This window comes from Cyprinus carpio, chromosome A10 (assembly GCF_018340385.1).
Source record: "Cyprinus carpio isolate SPL01 chromosome A10, ASM1834038v1, whole genome shotgun sequence".
Classification (NCBI taxonomy): domain Eukaryota; kingdom Metazoa; phylum Chordata; class Actinopteri; order Cypriniformes; family Cyprinidae; genus Cyprinus; species Cyprinus carpio.
The window spans coordinates 16,357,102-16,380,747 of NC_056581.1; the positions used below are offsets into that span (position 1 = coordinate 16,357,102).

Sequence of the window (23,646 nt, forward strand, 5' to 3'; positions counted from 1 at the left end):
CCTAACCTGAAACACTTCAAATACACAGCGACTATGGCCATCTTTAGACCCATGAAATTGTAGATTTGTGGCATTAGTCCATGTCTGTTAGCATTTAGGCCAACTTCTGTATGAGCTAGTCAGTTCTAAAACTGAAGTATTGGTGACTCTTCTTGATTGATTATTTTTGCATGTTAGGAGTGTATACACATTTTTTTGTCCAGTAAAATGGTCATAAGAATTATGCCTCCAGCTAATACCAGTGAGTATCCTTGGAGAATGCTGTTTGTTAAGAGAAAAACCATAATGTTTAATGAAAGAGACATGACATACAGCCAAGTATGGTGACCCATACTCAGAATTCGTGCTCTGCATTTAACCCATCCAAAGTGCACACACACAGCACTTTAATATGGCAGCTATACACATGGAAGTCCCGCCTTTTAGTTAAATGATCCAATTGCCTGTTTATTTACAGTAAGCACACAGTTAATCGATCTTTACTTTAATTTTGACCAGAAAGTATGTGCTTTCTGCAAGTGTAATTGTTTATTTTATTTTTTATTTTAAATGTTTGTATTACTTTTATTATTCATATTGGAGTTCTGATGGCGGAAGTTGAATGAAGATGAATGTTTTATACTGTGTGCAAAAAATCCCTTCTTATTATACCTTGTTATAAAGTGCACACAAACAGTATTACTTTGTTTTAACATGTACTGTATATAGTTAGTATATGACTACCTTGACTCTTTTGATAATTGATGGTAATAGCACTCTCGCTCTGCTCTAGTCCAAGTTCTTCATGGCCAAAGTAGCGGTGCGTGACTAGTAATCAGTATAGCTCTCAATGGGGACATTTCCAGGGACAGCTCCAGTCGGGGACAGGACACCAAAAACCGGGGACATCTGGTCACGCTACTGTTGTGAAAGTGAAAGTCGTGACATTTGCCAATATGGTAACCCATACTCTGAATTGGTGCTCAGCATTTAACCTATCCAAATGCACACACACAGCAGTGAGAAGTGAAGACACCGTGAACACACACCCGGAGCAGTGGGCAGCTATATATCCAGCGCCCGGGGAGCAACTGGGGGTTCAGTGCTTTGCTCAAGGGCACTGCAGCCATGGGTATTGAAGGTGGAAGAGAGCGCTATTCATTCACTCCCTCCCACCTACAACTCCTGCCAGCACCAAGACTCGAACATGCAACCTTCGGGTTACAAGTCCAACTCTCTAACCATTAGGCCACAGCTGCCCCCTACTGTTAAGGGGTTGCTGCAAAGCAATGTTTGTGATACCATCATTGTCAGATTTTGCTGGTTTAAAAGATATGATTAAAACATAACAGTTTTAACAGTTTTTGAGATATGCAACCTTTAGTCTGCCATATGCATAATCTAGGGCTTTTAATTCTCAGGACATTTTTATTAAGCCAGTCAACTGATTTCTATTTTCCTTGCAATTTCTTTATTTTGGCAGAGTGTGTGTAATGTCACAGACTGTTAAAACTAGACCTCTGTTATTTTAAAATAATTTCTCAGTGTGCTTTTCTAAAACCAACCAAACCAAATATGTATTTGACTGATTGTTTATTTTTTGGGTCAAGGGTTTTTTTCCACATTGATACAGTCAAAATATCCTTTTAATTATACTTTATGTACACAAAACAAGGGTGAAAATGTTAACATTGCCTGTAAAGACGTCTAAACATTCAATTGAAGTTTTGTAAACAAGGCAAATGAACAGTTGCCAGAGTCAAAACAAAATGAATAATGAAACGAATGTGAATACCGTATTTTTAAACACCACCGATATTTAGACCTTTGTGTATTTTTCCTTTTTTTTTTTTTTTTTTTTTTTCGTTTTTGGTGGAGCTGGTCATTTAATGTAGTGGCTAAAACTCATGACCTTGAGTTCTAAACTGGCTGTGTTGACCCTAATGCTAATGATAACAAGAATCAAGTTGTTTTTGTCTTAGCTTGGCAGTCTGTTTTAAAGGTTTGTTTCCGAATGCCATGGCTTTGACATGTTTTTCTGAAGGTCTACTGCTTCACAGATAAATAACGACTGAATGCAGCATGCTAACTATGCACTTTTTTTGTTTTGCCATTATTTTTTGCATCATCTTTGAGTACACCTTTTCCTGTAAGGTCTTTTTGTTTTCAACAATAGAAAACTAAGTTCATTGTGCTGTTTTTCTTTTACTAAGTAACACAACATGATCATTAGCACTGTTGTCTTTTTAAGCACCTCTGTCTTGCTATTTGTAAACAGTAACATGCATAGGCTAAAACTACTCATCACATGTGCTAGAGACTGCGCTGTGTGCTTTCTTTCACACAACTTCTAGTAAACTAATTTTTATTAACATTTTTGTATTAACATTTGGCAACATTGCCACAGGCTATGTTTGAGGATAGGTCTTCTGTGGTTTCATGAATTGATCAGAAATACTAAATAACAAGTTCTAGAAAACAAACCAAGATTTACTTTTGGAAAAACAATGGTTTTGTTATAATGTCTGTAGTATGAACCACAGATTTCTTCATCATCCTGAACACAAAGACGTTTGACAGTGATGAGGTCAATACATTGGAGCTCTGAATTTCTTACATTGCGTTTTAGGGGAGACATTGTATAAACACATAGTTTCAAGAAAAAGATAATTAACACATTTATAAACACTCTACTTGTATATTTCAATAGTTAAAAAAAAAATCACAGAACAATGCGACTTATGACTCAACATGGTTTGGTCCACACATAAAACTAAATTTAAAAAGGTATGTTTTTAGAAAATAATACAATATAGCACCCTGTAAGGATGGCAAAAGAAAAAAATTCTCATTGTGCCATGGCTGTACTGCATGGTGTTTAGCACTTTCGTTGAATTTGTTTTCCTTTCCTTCACATGCTATTTATATGGGATATGATGTTCTTGAATGATAAACTAAGTGCCCAAAGGTATCAGGTCAAAGTATGCAAGCTTTGCTGTCATTCTGTTCTAGAACATCCCTCAAGCTACTGCATGCTAAATGGAAGAGCACAGTGTGAATTTCTTCTGCAGTCTCACCAAATATCTCTTCCTTCAGCACTGCTGTACTGTATAAGATCATTCAGACCTGGAACCTGGAGCTATAATTTCTGCAGCACCCAATGAATACTATTCCTGTCCTGTTGCCGTCTTGTAGCGAAGTCCTGATTTTGAGAGAAGAGGGTGCCTGAGGTGCCTAATTCTACAGAATCTTTGCTTCAAACAAACACCAATCACTTATTTTATATTTAAATCCTTCTGTATTACAGTATCTAGAGACTTTGTCACAGTTTTAATGCACTCAAACTAACTCCTTACATTATAACGCATAGTTCTTGAGTTATACAGTTGGTACACTCATTTGTCGCTCTTGTAGCAGTAGACGCCGTAGAGTTTGTGCTTCTTGTCTGGAAAACCAGAGAAGCGTACGGCAGCCTCCGTGGGACTGCAGCGTCTGCGTGGTCTTGAGATTGGGTAACGTACACTGCCGTCTGCCAGCCAGCCTGCATCGCAGCGGTCGTAGCCCAGCAGCTTCCATGCTGCGTACATCTGCCCAACTTTGGCAATGTGAGCGCCGTCCTTTTGACATGCCCGCACTGCCTCGTCATACGTAAGTTTGAAAGGGTGTATCAAATAATAGAAACGTCCTGGAGAAGAGAAAGGGAAAAGGCATTTACTCTCAAATAATATGCAGTAAGGATATTAAACAAGGAGATTCTTTGCATGGCTGAACTCAATTTGTTTTTTCCATTATGTATCACATCAATTGCTTTACTTTTTTGGAGAACCTAGCCTATTTCAAATGCCTTTTATCACACAGTGGGGAAGACAAACCTTTGTAGTTAGAGGTGAAACAGAAGACATCATATCTTTCCTTTTGCTTGTCACGCATCCCATAATTCCTCACACCAGGAATGGTGTTTTTGCCTCCACATGGCTCTCTGGGTTTGGTAATGGGGTATTGCACCGATCCATCATTGAGCCACCCTGCATTGCACCAATCCAACCCATCTCTCCATGCATCGTACAGCTGATCAAAAGATGCCACAATGGCATCCTGGTCTCGGCAAGCTTTCTCAGCATCAGCGAAGTTCAGGTTGTAACGACCCAGTCGAGGAAAATATGGAAACACAATGCCTGTAGGAACCCAAAGAGCCAAAAAAGGTATGAAATGGCATTTTTGCATAATATAAATCCTTACAATGCTCTCTGATTACAAAATAATCTGTGTAATCTGGCGATAATGAAATTCCAGATTGATTTCTCCAATGCTTTATCTAAAGTGAATTAAAATTTAGATTTATTGCATGCAACTGAAATAGTGCCAAGAATGCAGACAGCAAGGACCAAATAAATGGTCATGATAGCTTTTCATGTCAGGATCTTACTGATGGTCTGGATTTATAAATTGTTCTACTCTGCATTATAAGACTATTGAATAGTGTTTACATTGCACGCAGTGTGAAGAGATTATTACAGCTAATTGCCTTGAGGAACAGCCAAAGATGCATAAACTGTGTATAGAGTTATGTGTGATATTCCAGAAAAAACAACCCAGTCTTACAATGGTAGTGTTGCTGTACAGTAGCTATGTTTTTTCATCCATGTGGCAATTTTGTAGAGTTTCTTAAAATCTTGAGAAGTTATCATGTTTGAAGGAAGCAGAATATGTACACAAAATTAATATAACAAAATGACAACTGTCAAAGACATGGTTTTAGTAAAGATTATAGTTGGGTGCTGGCCTACATGGTTAACATGCCTAGTCATGTTGTTCACCAGCACAACTTTGCTGATTAATCTGTTTGACCCATGAAATCTCGCTAGTCAATCTAGTTTTAAAACAAGGTAGTGACACTGATAAAATTAAAACAACCTGTGAGACATTGTGGTGGTGCATGGCTAAATGTTGCTAGAGGTACCAGGAAAATTCAGCAAGATATGTTAGCAACATAAATCTATGCTTTACCTTCCAGGTCAAGGGATACGACTGCTGTATCATCCTCCAAGCCATCGATGACTTCACACTTGTATTTCCCATAATCCTCCAGAGTGATGTCAGTGATAACTAATGAGGCATCATTCTTGCTGGCAGCCTGCAGGTGTACACGGCCATGGAATCGACCATAGCTCTTTTTGTGGAAGCCCATAGCTACAAACACATCAATTTCCTTCAGATAGTCTGAAGTCAGTTTAGTCCATTTAATCCTCAGTTTGGGATTTGGGGGAGATGAGGGATCCCGATTGAACTTGCATTGCAGTGTGGCGTTGCCTCCACGTTGAGAGATTATTTTGGGTTGAGCTGTGTCAACTGAGAGTCTGGGGCCATTTTCTAAAAGTCAGAGAAAGAGAGATTTTCAGTCAAAGAAGTAAATTGAGTTAATATCCTTTGATCAGGTTTTTTTTTTTTTTTTTTTTTTTTTTTCAAGGCCTATTGCATTGTTTAGTGTTCAATAACTTAAGGCGTTTCACAACGATGATAGCTTGAATTCATCCAAATTTCTATTGCTACAGGCTGTTGTGGTTATGCAAACACATAAATCATCATGTTTGTTAGATTTTAGAGAAGTGGAGACTCCTCTACATGTTTATGACAGAAACTTAGGAGTGCCTGTGTATGCTCTTCCAATGAAGGCAGTGTCCCAGTCACTATACTGGGGCGCTATGACCCACACAGACCAGAGGGTGAGCACCCCCTGCTGGCCTCACTAGCACCTCTTCCAGCAGCAACCTAGTTTTCCAAGGAGGTCTCCCATCCAGGTACTGACCAGGCTCAACTCTGCTTAGCTTCAGTGGGCAACCAGGTGAGAGTTGCAGAGTGATAGCTGCTGGCATAATTAAATGTTAGAGGAATTTGTATGTCTAAATAAAACTCTCCCATAATCTTCCTCACATTACCAGGCTGAAGGATGACAAAATCTCAAAGTCAAAAAACCTGAGTTAACTTGGGATTGTCAAATTCTCAACAACACGCTGTTGGATCTGTGGATCTGTTGAAAACCTGAAAGTTATACAGTCAACCAAGACATGCTGCATCTAAACTCTAGTTAAATTCAACTTATGCTACAGGAATTCTTCCTTTTCAAAACTTCAACCAAAAATTAAATACAGGCACTGGCACAGTGTCCAAACCAGGTGTGATACAACAAGTTTCAATGTTTAATAATGTGCAAGAAAGCATTGGATTATCAGATTTTTGAACAAATGTGATTTCACTAGGGGCTACTTAGCATGACCCAAAAAAGAATCCAAGCTACTAAGTCTTGTTGTGCATTTGATGTGACTGATTGGCTCAAAACAGATTAGCATTGCAGACATAGTTGTTATCACTTGTCATTGCATCAGTTCCTGGCCAGGACACAGTGTGTTGTTTTTATTCTAAATAATACTTACTAATATATTGTTGTTCACACACACTAAAAACTTGTTTATTTTGCAGATACGGTCGGGGAGGCTGATATCATCTATAATCAGATATATGCATGAAAAAAATACTGAACCCCAATAGCTTATCAAATATTTAACACTTGTAGTAAGTAATACCAGCCACTTTGCATTCTGTGACAGAAGCCAGAGGGTTTCGAATCACCTAAGCCAACACCCAGTGAGATAATTATGGTAAGTGTCCCTGTTAAGAAATGCTGGAGGGGGAAGCACCATTTAGGGGATGGGCAGTACAACCCTCTCTCTATCTCTCCGTGTCTCGCTTTCTCCTTATCCTCTTCACCCTCTTTCTACAATTTCCTCTCATACACAATCACAAACACACCTTTTCCCATCTCTTACCTGAGATGTATATAGTCCTGTAGTGTTCCAGGTCACTGTATGCCTCTTCAAAGCTGTCAGCTCGGCTCTTGGAGAGGACCAAGAGGAAGAAAAGAAGGAAGGTCATCTTGATTTATAGCACCGGTTGGGGGATAGGGAGTACTTCACTACATGAGAAAACACAAAAATAAGGGATAGTCAGACAGTATGCATTTAACAAAACCATTTATCTACTGTACTTCCAATCCAGGAAGGAGACATTCTTTAAAGTCATATTATTAAGCTTTACTAAAATAATCTCAAGTCATTTTCAATGAAGTTTGTGAGAGAGTTCGGTTTTGTGTGACTTGCACCAGATCCCCTGCACGTTTCCATCTGCAGTAACTCCCCTGTGCAGTACTGTCACAAAGACATCAGTGCACACTGTGTCCTTTTCACCATATCTCCCAGAAAGACACTCACGCAAGGTACATAAATAAATGACTAGAACTGTTAAACTTTTCACGCATGCATAAATCCCAATTAACACCAGTGCTGCAGGGCTTCCTTTACCCTTCACCTTAAAAGGCACTGAACTGTGAGAAAAGTGCAGTCGAGATGCTCGCTATGGCACAAACTAGCACAAAACTTTGCTGGCACAATTCTAAAGCACAGATTGACTCCCTACAGACTCAGAGCTCAGAAAAGACTTACCATCTTACAGAGCATGTGCTCCCGGTCACTAGCGCATGTAAGGACAGCTACGCAAAAGATCAGGATTAGAAAGTGTGTAGAGTCTTCTCTTCCTCTTTCCCTCTGCAGTCACTCTGATTGATTTGTTTTTTTTCTTCATTCATTTCAGAGTGCTGACGCACTGAGGTAGTTCCTCTCTACCGCAGTCAGCAGAACTGCTCTGCAGAGTAGCCAACCCCCCCAGACCCAGCCTGCAAACAGTCATTACGCATACCAGGAAGCCACCACTGATAACAGTGAGGACTCGCAGATGCAGTGCCCTCTCCTGTGACAGATAAGTTACCACAGTACAGTGAGCTTGCTCAACTGTGACAAAAGGTAAAATCCTATCCTGCAGGAGAAGGAAAACAAGCCCTTTGTTGCGAAATGGACAAAATACAGACCAAAAGATCTCCAGGAATTGTACGATGCTGCATGGGTCTGCTATGCTAAATTGCTCTATGAGGCCACTTTATGGCACAATTGTTACAGCTTAAAGAATTTGTTCCCACCCAAATGACCCTAAGGCCTTTTTAGTGTAACAACTGTCAAACATGCTCTGTTTTGTAGGGTGACAATTAACCAAACACAGACCGTTAACTCTTAGCCACACTAACTGTGCTGTTGACAGAGGACACTGTTTCCAATCACATTCCTTTGTGACAGTCTATTGTGTACAGTGAGGTCAAGCACAGGGAAAACACTCTATGCCTTTAGTTTTCAAATGTGGGTAAACGTCCTAAACGCATAGACTGCAGTTGATCAGAAAACAGCAATGGTTTAGAAACGGTGCCAGACCACCAGCTAATTCACAAAACCATCACAAGAATCTTAGTCTTGCACAACTTGCAACTGTGGTGAAAAGTCTCCCGTTGTTCACATTTCTTGCTGCCAGGAAACGGTTACAAATTTGATTGTTGAATTTGCTTAAAGACAACCCAGAGTAAACAGTGACTCAATACTCTGATGTTCTTAACCTTGTACTCTTCTTGTTTTTGGACATTTAAGCCAGGTTGCTGTTACCACCTTGACATTAAATCCTTATCTTTGTGATAAACATCAAATAAAGCTGCCTATCCTTAACAATGCCACTTTTTGAGTAATCATGCTCAAGGTCTTTAAGCAGTATAATAGTTGCTTGACCAGGACACTTGCAGACTTTTAGTGCAGTGGAATATGAGTGGATAAGCATGGCATAATTTGCAAAGAAAATAAATTACTTGTCAACAATTTGAAGTCTGGGACAGGTTCTGATTAAACATGCTTTTTTAACTGGAGCACAGATTGTCCCAGCAGTTCTGCAGAATTTCCAATCCTCATTTGGAAATCCCTTTTGCAAGACCCAAACCTTATGATGTGATGTAAAGTGTTTCATTAACTGGGTTTTTCACTACTGTAAGTATCTATTAGTGTAATTTTAAAGTGATGTTTGATAACAGTGGCTCTGAAATTAATTTCTCTGATGTAAATAGTACTTTTTAATGCACTGGGTTTGGCTCATAAATGACCAGTTTCAAAAATAAGAAAACATTTGTTTTTGAATAGAACTAAATATTTAGTCTTTCCTCAGAACTTTTGTTAGTAGAAGCTTTTAAGAGAGGAAAAGATATTGCTAGACACAGTGATGGTCTGGAGACTATACACACAACTTGACAATATACACAGTTTGACTACACAATGGTCATTGGAAATGGAGTCAACAAAGCTTGGGGGGGTCATTTTATTATGTCACTTCCCAATAACTCCTACTGGTTCCTGAGCAGCAGTGAAGCCCATGGAGATAATGGATCCATTTTGGTCAGAACCTAATTTACCTTTGACCCTATTCCCTAATGTGCCAAAACATAATCCCTTAAGTGGTTGATTTGAGTAGTCATGGCCGATCACTTTGCAATACGATGAGGGCTATTCTTTTCCTTGTTTGGCAGTAGATCTCCAGACTTGATAGCGGTTGTGTTTCTCTCTCGTTTATTCACCAATTACCCAACAAATATATAGATTTCAGTGATCAAGCATTATGTAAGTCAAATTGATTTCAACAAATATTAAGTATAATGCCATTTGGTTATAATAAAAAGAACTGCATTTTTAGAATTGATGAACCAATATATATCAGCAGGACAGATTAATCTGTCAATATTTGGCCATTTAATTAAGATCTAACCTATACTTACAGAACAGAGCAGAACAGAGATGTCCTTTAGAGATTCTGATAACACCTGAGCAGTATCAGAGAGTATTCTCTAATTTCAATGTGAGATGAATGTATGCACGTTAGATAAGGATTTGTCTGTTATTTGCTTGTTAAATGGGTTGATTATTCTCGTCAGGAAATGCAGACATAATTGAATGGCCTAAGGTGGTAAACCTCTACTGAGTCCACAGTAGACCTGTGGAGATGGCAGTGGTGATTTTCAGGTGAATGCAAAAACAGTTAAACACAAATAGATGCAGTGTAAACCTATGATTTCAATGACTCATGTTTAAAGCTTACGTTTGATTCTACAAAGCACACAGTAACCCTTAATCTCATAACATCAGTAAGAGGATGGTTTCAACCCTTCAAACGATTCACTGTCTTTGAAGGCCAAGGCATCTCTCTTCACTAGACATTAGACCAATGACAGTGTATGAATGGGATCCTAAAGCCTCTCATTTACAGTGATCAGACTTCCACTTTATGTCACTCACACAGCTTCTGCTCAAAGAAAGTCCTGTTTAAGTTACTGAGGGGTCAGTTTTATGCAAAATTTAAATTTTGTTTAGTTTAAATTCTTAGAGCCACAATGAATGTAATAAAATACTGTGTAGATTTGATGTTTTCAGGAATGGATTTTCTGCTTCAACTTGTGCTTTTAACTTTCCAGACAAATTAACTATAAGTATTTCTAAACAGTGCCGAAAGACCTACTGACACTTCTGGAGATTTAGTGCACTAACATGCCTAAAACTGGCCCCATTGACGGGTTAATTGGATGGGCCATTACGCAGTCTTCGGCATCCACAGCACCACTCCCAAAAACTTAGAGCCATGTCACAACATCCAAAATCTTTCCATGTGTTTTCTCTAGAGGTCAGGCATGTATTCGACCTCCACTCTCTGCAAGCACTCAATAAAGTGAGTTCATTTCATGGACTCTGTTCTTAAGTCAAATCCATTTGTTACAGATGCCATATGCAGCATATTTGTCTTAAAGTTTATTACTACACATAGACATGGTTTGTAGCATTTTTTTACATTCTGTGAATCAGACAAATAATGGACCTGAAAACAAAAAAATCATTCATTGTTTATTCACCTTCATGTTGTTCCAAACTTGTATGAGTGGAATTTGAATGCCATGATGGTAAGTGAGATTATATCATGTTGTGTTCTGGGTTATAGAGCGGGGTTAAATAGAGTTCCTTGATCTCTATTAAAACATATTCTAATGTTTCACTTTATTTGAGAAAAAAATATACAAAGGTCAGAAAACAGTTCAGCCATTCATAATGAACAATAAGGAGATGCTTTGTTCTGAATAATACAAAGTCTTTCTGAGTTCCAACTATTTTGTGATTTGTGGCAAATGACTGAATAATTTGTACACAATGTAAGAAGTTATCCAGTTTATCACATGTTCTCTTCTGTACATTGTCAGATGAACATACTAATTGTAAGGTCATCTAATCTTTAAAGATGCATGAAGCATTGTGGTCTTGGACGTTATACTGACACCTACTGGTGATGATGCAGTTTCACGCAAACTTTTTTGGTTACTAATGCCATTTTAGATCTTATTTACAGGTGTAGTTAGCTGGTCACATGATCTTGACATGGCAGCCAACTAAACAACTCATCTAGGCCACTGATATGATTCCATTCCTCATCTTGTGTGAGTGTATGTCATTGGGAGCCAAACAACAACTATATCAATTTCTGCTACATTTGTGAACAGTTTTTCTAGCCTGTTCTACAGCATTCATTGATGTCTTCCCACAATTTGTGTGCCACACTGGTCAGAAATTTGTTTTGGCTTTTTTTCACATATCAAACTGTTTGCTTGCACCTATACGACAATGGATTTGATGGCAGGGGCACAAAACAGAATTATTATACAAAAGTCTGCTGTACTGTTGCCCCTTAGATTTTGCTTAAGTATACTTGCAGCTATATTTTAAAATATTTTTGGCAATTATTAAATGCAATATTTTAAGTGAAAAAAAAAAAAAAAAAAAAAAACTTACTGCATCTTTAAAGTTGCATTAGCTTCATTCACATATAATTAATTTAATGGCTGGGGGAAACGCCAGTTGGGTAAAATAACATTTTCATTCAACTTGTACATGCTCCTTACTATTCTCCATGTTCCATGTTCATTTAAGACAATGTACCTCCTATTCATAGACTCCAGCATGAGGAAGTGCTCAGTGCTCAGTCAATAAAGAGCCTTTGACTTGGTGGCACTACCTGAGTGTGTTAACAGCGGTGCTCATACCGGCTCAAAAGTTGGACTCGTAAGGCGTAGCTGATGGACTGCAGATGGACTTTTTGATCAGGCAGCAGGTAGAATTCTTGAGAGCTTGATACTTAGAAGGCAAAAAACTTGGTCACTCTTGGTATATCATATTTTTGAAAAGCTAAATATTCTGTACTACAAATAAAGTCTTAGTTTGAGAGAATATTTCTTGTAGTGGTAAATGGAGCAGGTTCATGCTGGTCAACCCGCCCGGCATCTCATTAGAGTACTGTGGGTTTTGACATCACCCTCGCACCACCTTAGCACACACAAAGAGTCCTCAGTGCTTATGCATAAACTACAACTGTCTCTCTGCCACATCTTTAACCAATCCACACAACGCCTCATTACCTGGATACTCTCCCACATATTAGTGTTAGACCTGCTATCTGCATCTCCAAATGGATTAATGAAAAATTCAGAAAAGAATGGTAAACTACTGCAACAGACTGCAATGTGTTCCTTTAACAGGAAATAAAGCATATTAAAAACGAAATATGCTATTGAAAGCATCCTCAACAAGGTCAGCCTGTAATTGCCTCAGGCCAAATAGCATTTTATTAAGTCTCAGTGTTTTATTATGTATTGAAATCCAGTCTAAAAAGGCATGTTATTTTAGAGTGCCTGTTGCCATCTGACCTTTTGAAAGACAATGTACCCTTCACTAGAAATGAAGGTCCCGATTAAAACTAATAGGCGTGGTTTCACAGACAGGGCTTAGACTAAGCCAGGATTAGGCCACAGTTCAATTAGAACATTTAAAGGGGTCATATGATGCGATCTCAAATTTTCCTTTCTCTTTGAAGTGTTACAAGATCTTGGTGAATAAAGAAGATCTGTGAAGTTGCAAAGACTAAAGTATAAAATCCAAAGAGATATTCTTTATATAAGTTGAGACTCGTCCACGCCCCATGCCGTCCACTACCCCACATCTCTACGTCAGTATGTGGGAAGATTTGCATAACACCGCCCAGATATTCACGCAAAGAAAGAAGGCGTACCTTTTATTCTCGTTGTAGTATTGTTGTTGCCACTGCTGCCATGTCGTATAGACGCTGTGTGTTTCACTATGAAAGCGAAACTACTTAGTTTGTCCTTCTTCCTGGAGCTGATCCGTGCTGGTTGCTGAGGAAATACATCAACTTTGCACTGTGGATCGCCGAATCGGCTTTCACTGTGGACGAAGGTACGCTCCTTCGAAGAATCCGCCTGCCGCACCGTTCTCAAGCCGCCCGCCTCTGCTCATTCAAGCTGGCCGCGGCTCACTCTAGGCCTCCGGCCTCTGCTCACTCAACGCCATGGTGTGTGATGCTGTTTCATTGAGAAAGCGAAACTACTTTGTTTTTGCCTTCCAAAAGAAAACACGACTAGAAATCATGTTCATATCATGTTTATAATGGGTTTTATGTTTATGTCTCGTCGCTCCAGCTGGACAAGGCATCACAATATGTTAAGAGGCGTAACATTTCCGTCACACGCTTGAGGCATTCGGCCAATCACAACGTGCTGGATAGCTGGCCAATCACAGCACACTTTGCTTTTCAGAGAGATGGGCCTTGTGAAAATCGACGCGTTTCACAAGGCGGGGCATAGAGGAGAAACAATAATTTACAGTATGTGGAAAATAATGTTTTTTTTTACCTTAAACCACATAAACATATTCCACTACACCAAATACACAAAATAATGTTCTTTTTAGTAGCATCATATAACCCCTTTTTAATAAATGTGCCTTGAAAAAAAAAAAATCTTTAAATTGAAACAGCTCAGACTTATATTTTAGTCTGGGGACTAGGCTTAAGCCATGTCTGTGAAACCGGGGATAGAGTTTTATATAGAAGCTTAATACAAGAACCTTTGTAAGTTTCATCAGATCTTTTGTAACATCTAAAAAAACATGAGATCCCAACTTGAGATCCTGAAACAATGAAAAATGGTTCATTCAAACAATATGTTCTTTACAAAACTTAAAGTGCATCAAAGAACCATTAAAGAACATTTTGATCTGCTGAACTGATCTCTGGACAAAAACACAGCGATAGTTTTACTCAAATCTAATTAAAGACACTGGTCTAAGCATGAAATGAACAGCGTTTAATGAGATAAAACAGACTCTCCGAGTGATGCAACACATTAACCTGGAGGAGACCAGGGGTGAAATGAATTGCATCGCCCCAGGCCACCCTCCTCTACAGCTTTGTGGAGAATAAGGATGAAAGGTCACTTGGAAAACTGGCTGGTTTAATGTGTTCTACCAACCATGTGAGGAAAAGGTCAGCGTTCAGCCATGGTCATCACAGACCACTGGATGCATCTTTGAGAAAGCTGGCGACATGACCTTGAGATCAGCAGCCAAAAAGTTACCAGACAGATCTGATTAACCACTGCTAAATAGCAAACAAGGCAACATGCATTAAGTAAACCAGCTACTCATTAAGAACCCCAGTGTCTGCTGAAACAATGGTGTTACCAACTTTAAGACCAGGCAGATGGATAAATGAGAATAAATGAGAAAAATGAATAAATGAGAGTGTGTTGTTTCAGCTCCAGGTCTGTCTATTTTCAACTTGGGTAAGAAAGTTGGTCAAGTTTCACCATGGTGGCTCACTGAAGCTCAGGTTTTATCTTGCTCCAAACCGATAGATGGCAAACTCAGCCTTCCATGCAATACTGAGTGCTTCATTCATGTGTCAAATAAAGCCATGCATTATTAATTTATACTTTTACACACTCTTGCCCCCAATATTTGTTTAACCAGCTGTTTCTTGTCAGCACTTTTGCCTGTATTGAAGTGGACCCTCTGTATGCACCTATTTAGTCCTGTAAGAACATTCTCAACAAGCAGGCTTTTCACTCTGCAGAATGTGGGCTACACTTGTTGGTCTCTTTGGAGCCAGGCTGTCTCATAATTCATTGCAAAATAACAAGGGGAAGTTGTTTGTGTTAATGTTAATGGAAGTATTCATGAATTGACTCAACTACTGGTAAACCACTAAACAGCCATGAAGATAAAACAAACTGATTTGTGGGAGAGACTGAGACCAAGATGCGGCCAACATGAATTCAATTACAGTTCTTATTAAACCTCAGAAGATTGCCAAATCATAATACTGAAAAACAATATTTTTAATCTGTAAATAATACTGAAAAACAAGTTTGTTTTTTTAAGTTAAGAACAAATCGATTCACTTTAAAAAATAATTGGTTTAACAGTTATCTAAAGAACACTAAATATTTTTTCTTGCAATACTTGATTACACTTTTTGTCACATGACAAGAAAATGGCTTACTGCATGTTGGTTATACCACACTGACACGTTATTAAATATTAATGTTTAAAAGAAAATTTCTATATTGATTATTTTATAAATAACAAAAGCTTATTCCAAAGTACTATACCAATATTTTAGTAGCTATTTTAATTAGATCTTTTCTTTATCACATTCTGCAGACAGTTTCATTATATAAATTGCATTTCAGTGTTTTCTGAGCGTCACATCATCGATATTTCGAACTTATTTATCAACTTTTTACGTAAACGTGAAAGTGTATTTTCAAATTCACATATGCTAAAAGCAGTTTAAGACGTTCATGAATGTAAAGAATATGCAGACGATCAATTGTTTTACGTGTGTTTTATTCGTATCGCAAAACTGACGCGTCTTCTTAAAACACATACATTTATTGTATTATAATAAATAAACTCGTAAACTGACTGAACAGTAAGTCGAAATTAAGAACGGATGTGTAATGTCAGGCTCTTACCTTGTGAAGCAGAGCTCTGCGTCCTGCTGAATGATCTCTGATGGGCTCCAGCATCAGAACTGCTCGCAGATTTTCACACACGTCACAGGATGAGGCAGACCGCGCGCGCACTGACAGGTGCTGAGAGAGACTCTGCGCGTCATCATCAACAATGATACAAAGTTACAGTAACACGGAACAAAAGCACTGGCGCTAAAAATGTTTTCTCAATTATATATGATGAATTCAGGTGAACTGGTACATTTTTCTCAATCAACGCAATAATAGAAACTTTACCTGAATTTAACTGAAAGTATATATATATATATATATATATATATATATATATATATATATATATATATATATATATATATATATATATACATATACATATATATATATATATATATATGTATATATATATATATATATATAGATGCTAGTATATTAAATGTTTATTGTCAAGTATGACAGAAATCATCACATGCTTTTGATGTGATGAGAACATGTCGCCTTCATTATTCATGCTGCTTTGTTCAAATATCTTCTTTTATGCTCCACAGAAGACAGAATGCATAATGAATACAGGTTTGAATGGACATGAGGGTGAGTAAATAATGACAGAACTTCCATTGCTTTGTAAACTATGCCTTTAAATATAAGGTTTGTTTTACTTCTATTTTCTGTCGTTGTTAATATCCTTCATAAACACATTCATTAAAAGGGCAATTTGCTCATTATGTCTAGATAGTTTCAAAGGGTTTTAATCATCTGAAATCACATAAAGGTCCTTTCTGCATGTTACCAGATATGGTCAAAATAAAAAATAATGAGTGAGATGATGTTGAACTTTTTTGGATAGAATTAGGAAAGCATGCAGATATAATTCCAGCCTAATTAGGTAAAAATCTTAAAATGTAATTCATAATATGTCATTGCTTCACTTAGAGAAAGCGCTCTTGAATACCTTCATTGCATAAAGAAAAGTTTGCAGATCTATTTTTGGTGATTTCATTCAACACAGTCTCTTGGAGAGTTCTGGCAGCATTAGGACATATGTTTTTCCACCTTAAGACATTTTTAGCTTTAAAAGGAAACTTTCACCCAGCTGGTTTCCACATGACAAAGCATTCTTTCAGCAAATGTTTAAGAGGTAACTACAAAACTAAACATAATCATAGCTCAAGGATTAATGCAGAATAATTCCATTCTGAACATAAAATAAGACAGATTTGTCATTCATAATTCATAATGTAGGATGCCCAGTGTAACAGTGATCACAGATCTGTTTAACTGATCCAACATAGTCTCAGCTTCAAACCTGTGTTTGAAAAAATATTACTTTTGGACAGAAAGAAATTATGTTTATTAAGTGTTTGTTCATCTTCCACATACATCTGTTGTGGTTTTTTTCCCCCAAGGTGTTTTCAGACAGTCCTGCTCTTGAATTGCTTGTAAAACAATTATAAAACACACATTGTTTTTCAGTATTGTTATTTTATTAAAATATATATGAAAATGTGTATGAATGCATAAGGGAATGTGTATATTTAGGATGATGAAACTGTAAACTGAAGGTGACGGTTTCTGGCCAGAATACACTATTGTGGACTACATTTCAAGCCAAAAATCTGGCTCTGTGAGACTAGATCCAACACACTGGTCTTATGTCATCAAGATAAAATATGACATTCCATAGATGTTTTAGTACTTGCATCACTGTGTACAAAAGACAAGATTATTTTGTAGATCCAAATTATAGGGAAATAGTTGTTTTAGGTCAAGCTATGTTGAGTTAATTTTAAAGCATTTCTTCTGTGCCCACAGCCAAAGTTGGCACAAGCCTAAGATTAGGGCCATAAACACGAGAGAATGCAAACGCTGAGCCTGTAAAAGTTCAATCCACAGGGAGATGAACTGACCACTTCTCTGTGGGGTTTATTGACTCTGGCATACATCCAATTACATTATACCTCAATCCACTGCATGCCGTATCCAAAGAAACTCTAGGAAGTTGAGGAAGAGGAATGGTATATGTATTGGCTGTTTTAGGCAGTTTAGATTATGGTTACTTTGTAATAGCTGAGCTTGACAGAAAACACAAACAGAGAACTTGAGTTATTGAAAACAACCATCCAAAATAACCTATTAATCGCATAGCAATGGAATGGTTTGGCATTGAGGAGGCAAACAACTCAGAAAATGTTAAAATCTAGTTTTATTTTTTTATCAAATAACTGTGTAGTTTTGAACTCATTTACACACATTGATGGATTCGTTGAGCAAACATTGTCTATACTTTTCAGATCTGACTATCTATAGATTTCTCTGTATTTCAGAGGACCCAATAATTTAAATGGATAGATCAGCCAAAATTTACATTTTGTCACTGTTTACTCACCCTTATGTTGTTTAAAACTTGTATGACTTTCTTTCTTTCCAATGAAATTTTATACAAATTGTGTAACATCCCACAGGGTTTGTCTTCTGTCAATCAGTAATTCTTGGCATTTTTACATAATTAAGAGACTTATTAGGAGTTATTAAATTATAAGATCATCTTAAACTTACAAAGATGTATGACAGATTCTTAAACTAGCAAATTCCTAGCAGTCTGAGAGACATAAAACCTTAATAATTTAAGCATTTAAAACTACTTCAAACTTTTAAACTGTTTCAAACTTCAAGATGTTACAACTACTTCAAACTTTCAGTCTAGGCTTTCTCAAGCCAGCATCAAATCAAGTTTGTATTTTGGTCTTTTTATCACACAAAGCTATTGTAAGGGTTCATAAGACTTGAAATGTACACACATAAGTCGCATACACTCTTAAAAATAAAGGTGCTTCAAAAGGTTCTTCAAGCGATGCCATAGAAGAACCATTTTTGGTTCCACAAAGAACCATTCAGTCAAAGGTTTTTTAAAGAACCATCTCTTTCTTAACTTTTTCATAATCTGAAGAACATTCTTTCGCCACAAAGAACCTTTTGTGAAACAGAAAGGTTCTTCAGATCTTAAAGGTTCTTTATGGAACCATTTAGACAAAAAGGTTCTTCTATGGCATCGTGAAGCACCTTTATTTTTAAGAGTGTAGACTACTTTATAATGCTTTTTTATACACTTGTGTTCTTTTTAAGGAATGAAAGCTTCAGTTCCCATTCGATGTAATTTCCTGAAAAACAGTGACCAGTAAAATTCTTCTGAATTTCCCCTTTTGTGTTCCATACAAAAACGTTTGGAATGACATGAGGCTGAGTAAATGATGAGAGAATTTTCATTTTTGCCTAAGCTGTCTGTAAGTAAACAGCACAACGCATCTGATAGCTTCAAAGCAAATCCATTGGGAGTTCACCAGCTCTCTGTGTCCACAAAAAAGTGGAAAGACAGAAAAACATTAGACGTTCCTCTATGCCTGAACCTGACATGTGCTGTTTTTGGAATGCATGCATGAGAGCCGTTGCTATTTACAATCAGTGCACACAAAGACACCTTTCTGCAGTGTTCGTACCTCACAAAAAGAAACACATTCTGTCGTGTTTTTTTCTGTGTTTCTCAGATGCACAGTGTTTGCTCTTAGAAAGCCGGTACTGTATGTTGGCTACAAGGTCTAATTCATTCTAGAAAACCAAGCCGCGAGGAATTTCGCAACGTAGCTCCCTGAGGTCGGCGGTTAACTTTCTTCCTCGCCTGCTGAAATTGCTGGGGGCAGAGCACAAGGAGTTTAAGAAACTGTCAGAAATCTTTGTAGGCTTTTGGGTTGAGATGATCTTATCGTTTTGTAAATATCTCAATTATGTTAGTGGAAGAAATGTATGAAAAACAATTCTGGAGGTAAATCATCACATGACCTACTCTCACATAAAGGTCCACTTTGCAGCTTTTTTGGCCAAGAACCAGTGGCTAACAGAAGACAATCCTTGTGGGAAGTTAGTTAACTTGTAGCAGAAAGTTCTTAAAGTGTTGTGGTTCCAGGGCACAATGGTCATATAGGAAATGGCTTTCAGTCAGAAAGAATGAAACACAGTTCTATGGATTTATTGTTGCTTTACTGCTCTGTCTCGTGTCTGCTGTTGCCTGTCCAATGTCTTCTTACACTATAGGACATCAAACAAGCAAGGAAAGACTTCTTCAAACTTAAAAGGATACTCCACCCCAAAATGAAAATTTTGTCATTAATCACTTACCCACATTTCGTGCCAAACCCGTAAAAGCTCAGTTTGTCTTCGGAATACAATTTAAGATATTTTGGATGAAAACTGGGAGGCCTGTGACTGTCCCATTGACTTCCAAGTAAATAACAGTGTCAAGGTCCATAAAAGGTATGAAAGTCGTCGTCAGAATACTCCATCTGCCATCAGACGTGTAATCTCTGTTAAATGAAGTGATGGGAACACTTTTTGTAAGCAAAGAAAACAAAAATAACGACATTATTCAATAATTCCTTTGTCAACGGTCTCCTCCGTGACTCTCCATATCACCGTATGCTGCGTATGCTCTTCTGTATAATCCGTGCCACAAGGATGCTGTAGGTATTTAGCTTTAATTTGAAATATAACAGCGCATCCTTGTGGCGTGGATGATACAGAAGTGCATACACAGCATACGGTGATATGGAGAGTCACGGAGGAGACCGTTGACAAAGGAATTATTGAATAATGTCGTTATTTTTGTTTTCTTTGCTTACAAAAAGTGTTCCTGTCTCTTCATATAACCCAGATTGCACGTCTGATGGCAGAGGGAGTATTCTGACAATGACTTTCATACCTTTTATGGACCTTGACACTGTTATTTACTTGGAAGTCAATGGGACAGTCACAGGCCTCCTGGTTTGCATCCAAAATATCTTAAATTGTGTTCCGAAGACGAACGGAGCTTTTACAGGTTTGGAACGACATGGGGGTAAGTGATTAATGACAAAATTTTCATTTTGGGGTGGAGTATCCTCTAAGCACTGTTTGTGTTACAGACACGAATGAAAGAAAGCGTAAAAATGTAGTTGCAATTATTATTATTATTATTTACTAGTCAGAAATAAAACAAATATTATTGGAGCATGTTTTACAAGAAAATACTATTTCCGTCTTTCTAGTTCAAAATTTCATGCTCAATTCAATGTAATTAACAGTGCAGGAGAATTGTTTTTTACATTTTTTTTCAGTGTAAAATCAGTAATATTGTGATGGCATTATGGCATTTTTCATAGATATTCAGATATATATATATATATATATATATATATATATATATATATATATATATATATATATATATATATATATTAATTTAAAATAACTGTAGTCTCTTTTAATATATTAAAATTTACTCCTGTGATGCAAAGCTGAATGTTCAGCATCATTACTCTAGTTTTCACAACATCCTTCTAATGATGATTTCTGATGATTTTCTGCTCAAGAAACATTTCTTATTATTATCAATACTGAAAATAGTTGCTGCATATTTTTTGGAAACTTTATACATTGTTCCAGTGATCTTTTGTGAATATTAACTTTAAATTAACTGCATTTATTTAAAATATTTGAAATCTTATGTATCAGTATTTATGTCTTTACTGTCATATTAATTTATTTGAAATATATACTTAAAAAAAAAAGTACTGTATATCAGAGTGAACAACGGAGAGGAGCTAGTAAATACACATCTATAGAAACAGTAGCTGACAAACCCTCTGGCTGTAGAGATCTCTGCTGTTTAGTTGTGGGAATATTAAAATGTATGTGCAGATTTTTAACAGCATAATTCTGTCATCTTACAGTGTGAAATAGGGTCACTCTTGTTCAGTACAGTTCCACTGGTAATGATGTGGCTGTTCCGACACTGTTACATGAAAGTGGAACTACACCGAACTTCTGCTGATTTTTTCAGATGTTCATGTTAATTGCTTTCGGTAGTCAGCAGTTTTCCAGCAGACACACCCAGCCCAGTCAAACGGCTCCGCTAACACACGCCCCAAAATCAACATTCTGCCACTGGAAGCCATGAACAGGCTATTTGTCCTGATTTCCGTGCTGAGCTAAAGTTGGCTGAATGCGTGTTAGGAAACATTCCATGGGGGGTTCGAGAGTCACGAGAAACACGGCCAACATTCACTGCTACGAGACGTTACACCTCAGAATAGCTCAGAATTTCTGAAGCTAATGTACAGGGAAATTGTCTAAAAAAAGGAATGAATCACAATGTTGTCTTTTGCTGTGCTTTTCCAAAATGTAATTAGAGATGCTAGCTATCATTTCTATTTTTAGTGTCATTGAGATACCATTCTAGTTTTTTAGTCGAATTTGAGTAATTTTGTGTTATTTTAGTTTAGTTTGTTTTTATTTTATTTTATAGTTTCTATTAACTTTATTTTTATTTTTCATTATTTTAGTACATCAAGTTAATCTTAATGAAAATGAGAAATGTTGCCTTGGCAACTAGCTGAAATAGATTAAGGTTATTGTTTTTATATATTTTATTTTATAGTTAGTTTTAGTAAATTTGCTTTTTGTCATTTTTTTTTTTTTTTAAATATGTATATAGCTTCGATTTTAATTTCTGTTTTAGTTTTGGCTATTTTAGAGCAAGTTAAATTAAATTAAAAAAAGAGAAATGTGTCCTTTATGCATCTATGCATTTTTTATGCACGTATGCAGTTTCTATTCATTTTAATTTCAGTTTTGGTTTTAGTTATTTTTGGTAAAAAAAAAAAAAAAAAAAGTACACAAAAAGAGAGAAATGTTTCAAGCATAAATAAAACGTTTAAATTTTGTATATTTTGGTATATTTAATTATATTTTAGTTTTAGTAAATTGGTAAGTTTTGTCATTTTAATTTTATTTATTATTATTAAATAAAGAATAATAATTTATATATTCTTTAAATGTCTTAGTATTTTTACCACTTTTTAAAAAAAGTTAATGTATGGAAAGTGAATATAGTTTTTATTAATTTTAATTTCAGTTTAAGTTATTTTAGTATAAACTAAATAAAACTGAGAAATGTTTCATTGGCAACTAGCTGAATATATGTGTGTGTGTGTGTGTGTGTGTGTGTGTGTGTGTGCGTATATATATATATATATATATATATATATATATATATATATATATATATATATATATATATATTATTTATTTATTTATTTATGCCTAGTTTTACGTTTCATGTTAGAATTTTATCGCGCTCTGTCTGCTCTTTATCAGGTCTTTATCTTTAAATGAATACAGCAGGTCTCAGTGAATCTATTGTCAGGCGGCTGATTTGAAGTGGGCTCTTTCTTGACTCGCGATGGCTGGAGAGACTAAAGGGGCTCTTTGTTTTCACAGAAGGCTCTGTCACTACTTCCTGTTGACACAAGATGAATGTCCATCACATCCTGTCTCCAGTGTTGGTGCCTGGTGTTCGTTGTCTGATTGACAGCTGAATGAATGAAGCCAAAGCTATCTTCTCTAACAGAGACACGACTGTTTCCCGTCTGCGGACGTGACGAGACTCAGCTCGGTATGACAGTTTATCTTAATGTGTTAAAACAAGACATTCGAACACGTTTTTTTTTGTTATTTTTATAAAGCATACTACATATGTTTGTTTTCAAATATAAAACAGAGCTTGTTGTAAGTATCGGCGCTAATGTAGAGTACTGTAATGAATCTGAACCGTGCTGAAACTACCAGTAGGGGGCAGTCGTGTTCTTTGTTGCCATTGACATCTATTACCACGAGAGGGCGACATTAATGCTCTTTTTGTTTCTAACTCTGATGTCATATATAGCACAAGGGACTCAAAAAACTTTGCTAATTAAACAAAATAATAAATAATTTGAAAGAGAAATGAAGTTAGAGTAAATAGTAAAACGCCTTATTTTTGTATCACTGATATACTAAGGTAGTTTTTATTTTTATATTATTTG

At 36.7% G+C, this 23,646-nt stretch overlaps 1 protein-coding gene across 2 annotated transcripts; it reads right to left on the reverse strand.

Annotated features, from left to right (window-relative positions):
* Nucleotides 1-1,555: 1,555 nt before the first annotated feature.
* Nucleotides 1,556-15,866, reverse strand: hapln1b (hyaluronan and proteoglycan link protein 1b). 2 transcript variants are annotated; one of them, XM_042765436.1, is made up of 5 exons: nucleotides 15,758-15,866; nucleotides 6,804-6,949; nucleotides 4,987-5,349; nucleotides 3,852-4,154; nucleotides 1,556-3,664 (listed from the first exon to the last, which is right to left on the reverse strand). In XM_042765436.1, the coding sequence occupies exons 2-5, from the start codon at nucleotides 6,907-6,909 to the stop codon at nucleotides 3,375-3,377; spliced, it is 1,062 nt and encodes a 353-aa protein (XP_042621370.1). In that variant the 5' UTR covers nucleotides 6,910-6,949; nucleotides 15,758-15,866; the 3' UTR covers nucleotides 1,556-3,374. The 2 variants fall into 2 exon arrangements, with proteins under 2 accessions (XP_042621370.1, XP_042621369.1); XM_042765435.1 differs by lacking the exon at nucleotides 15,758-15,866 and adding an exon at nucleotides 7,476-7,740.
* Nucleotides 15,867-23,646: the final 7,780 nt, after the last annotated feature.

Excerpts from the sequence above, each read along its gene's own strand:
- hapln1b (XM_042765436.1), bottom strand. The coding sequence starts at position 6,909 with ATGACCTTCCTTCTTTTCTTCCTCTTGGTCCTCTCCAAGAGCCGAGCT. Across the intron at positions 5,350-6,803 it reads CAGGACTATATACATCTCAG|AAAATGGCCCCAGACTCTCA; the intron begins GTAAGAGATGGG and ends TCTGACTTTTAG. Across the intron at positions 3,665-3,851 it reads TTTCACCTCTAACTACAAAG|GACGTTTCTATTATTTGATA; the intron begins GTTTGTCTTCCC and ends TCTCTTCTCCAG.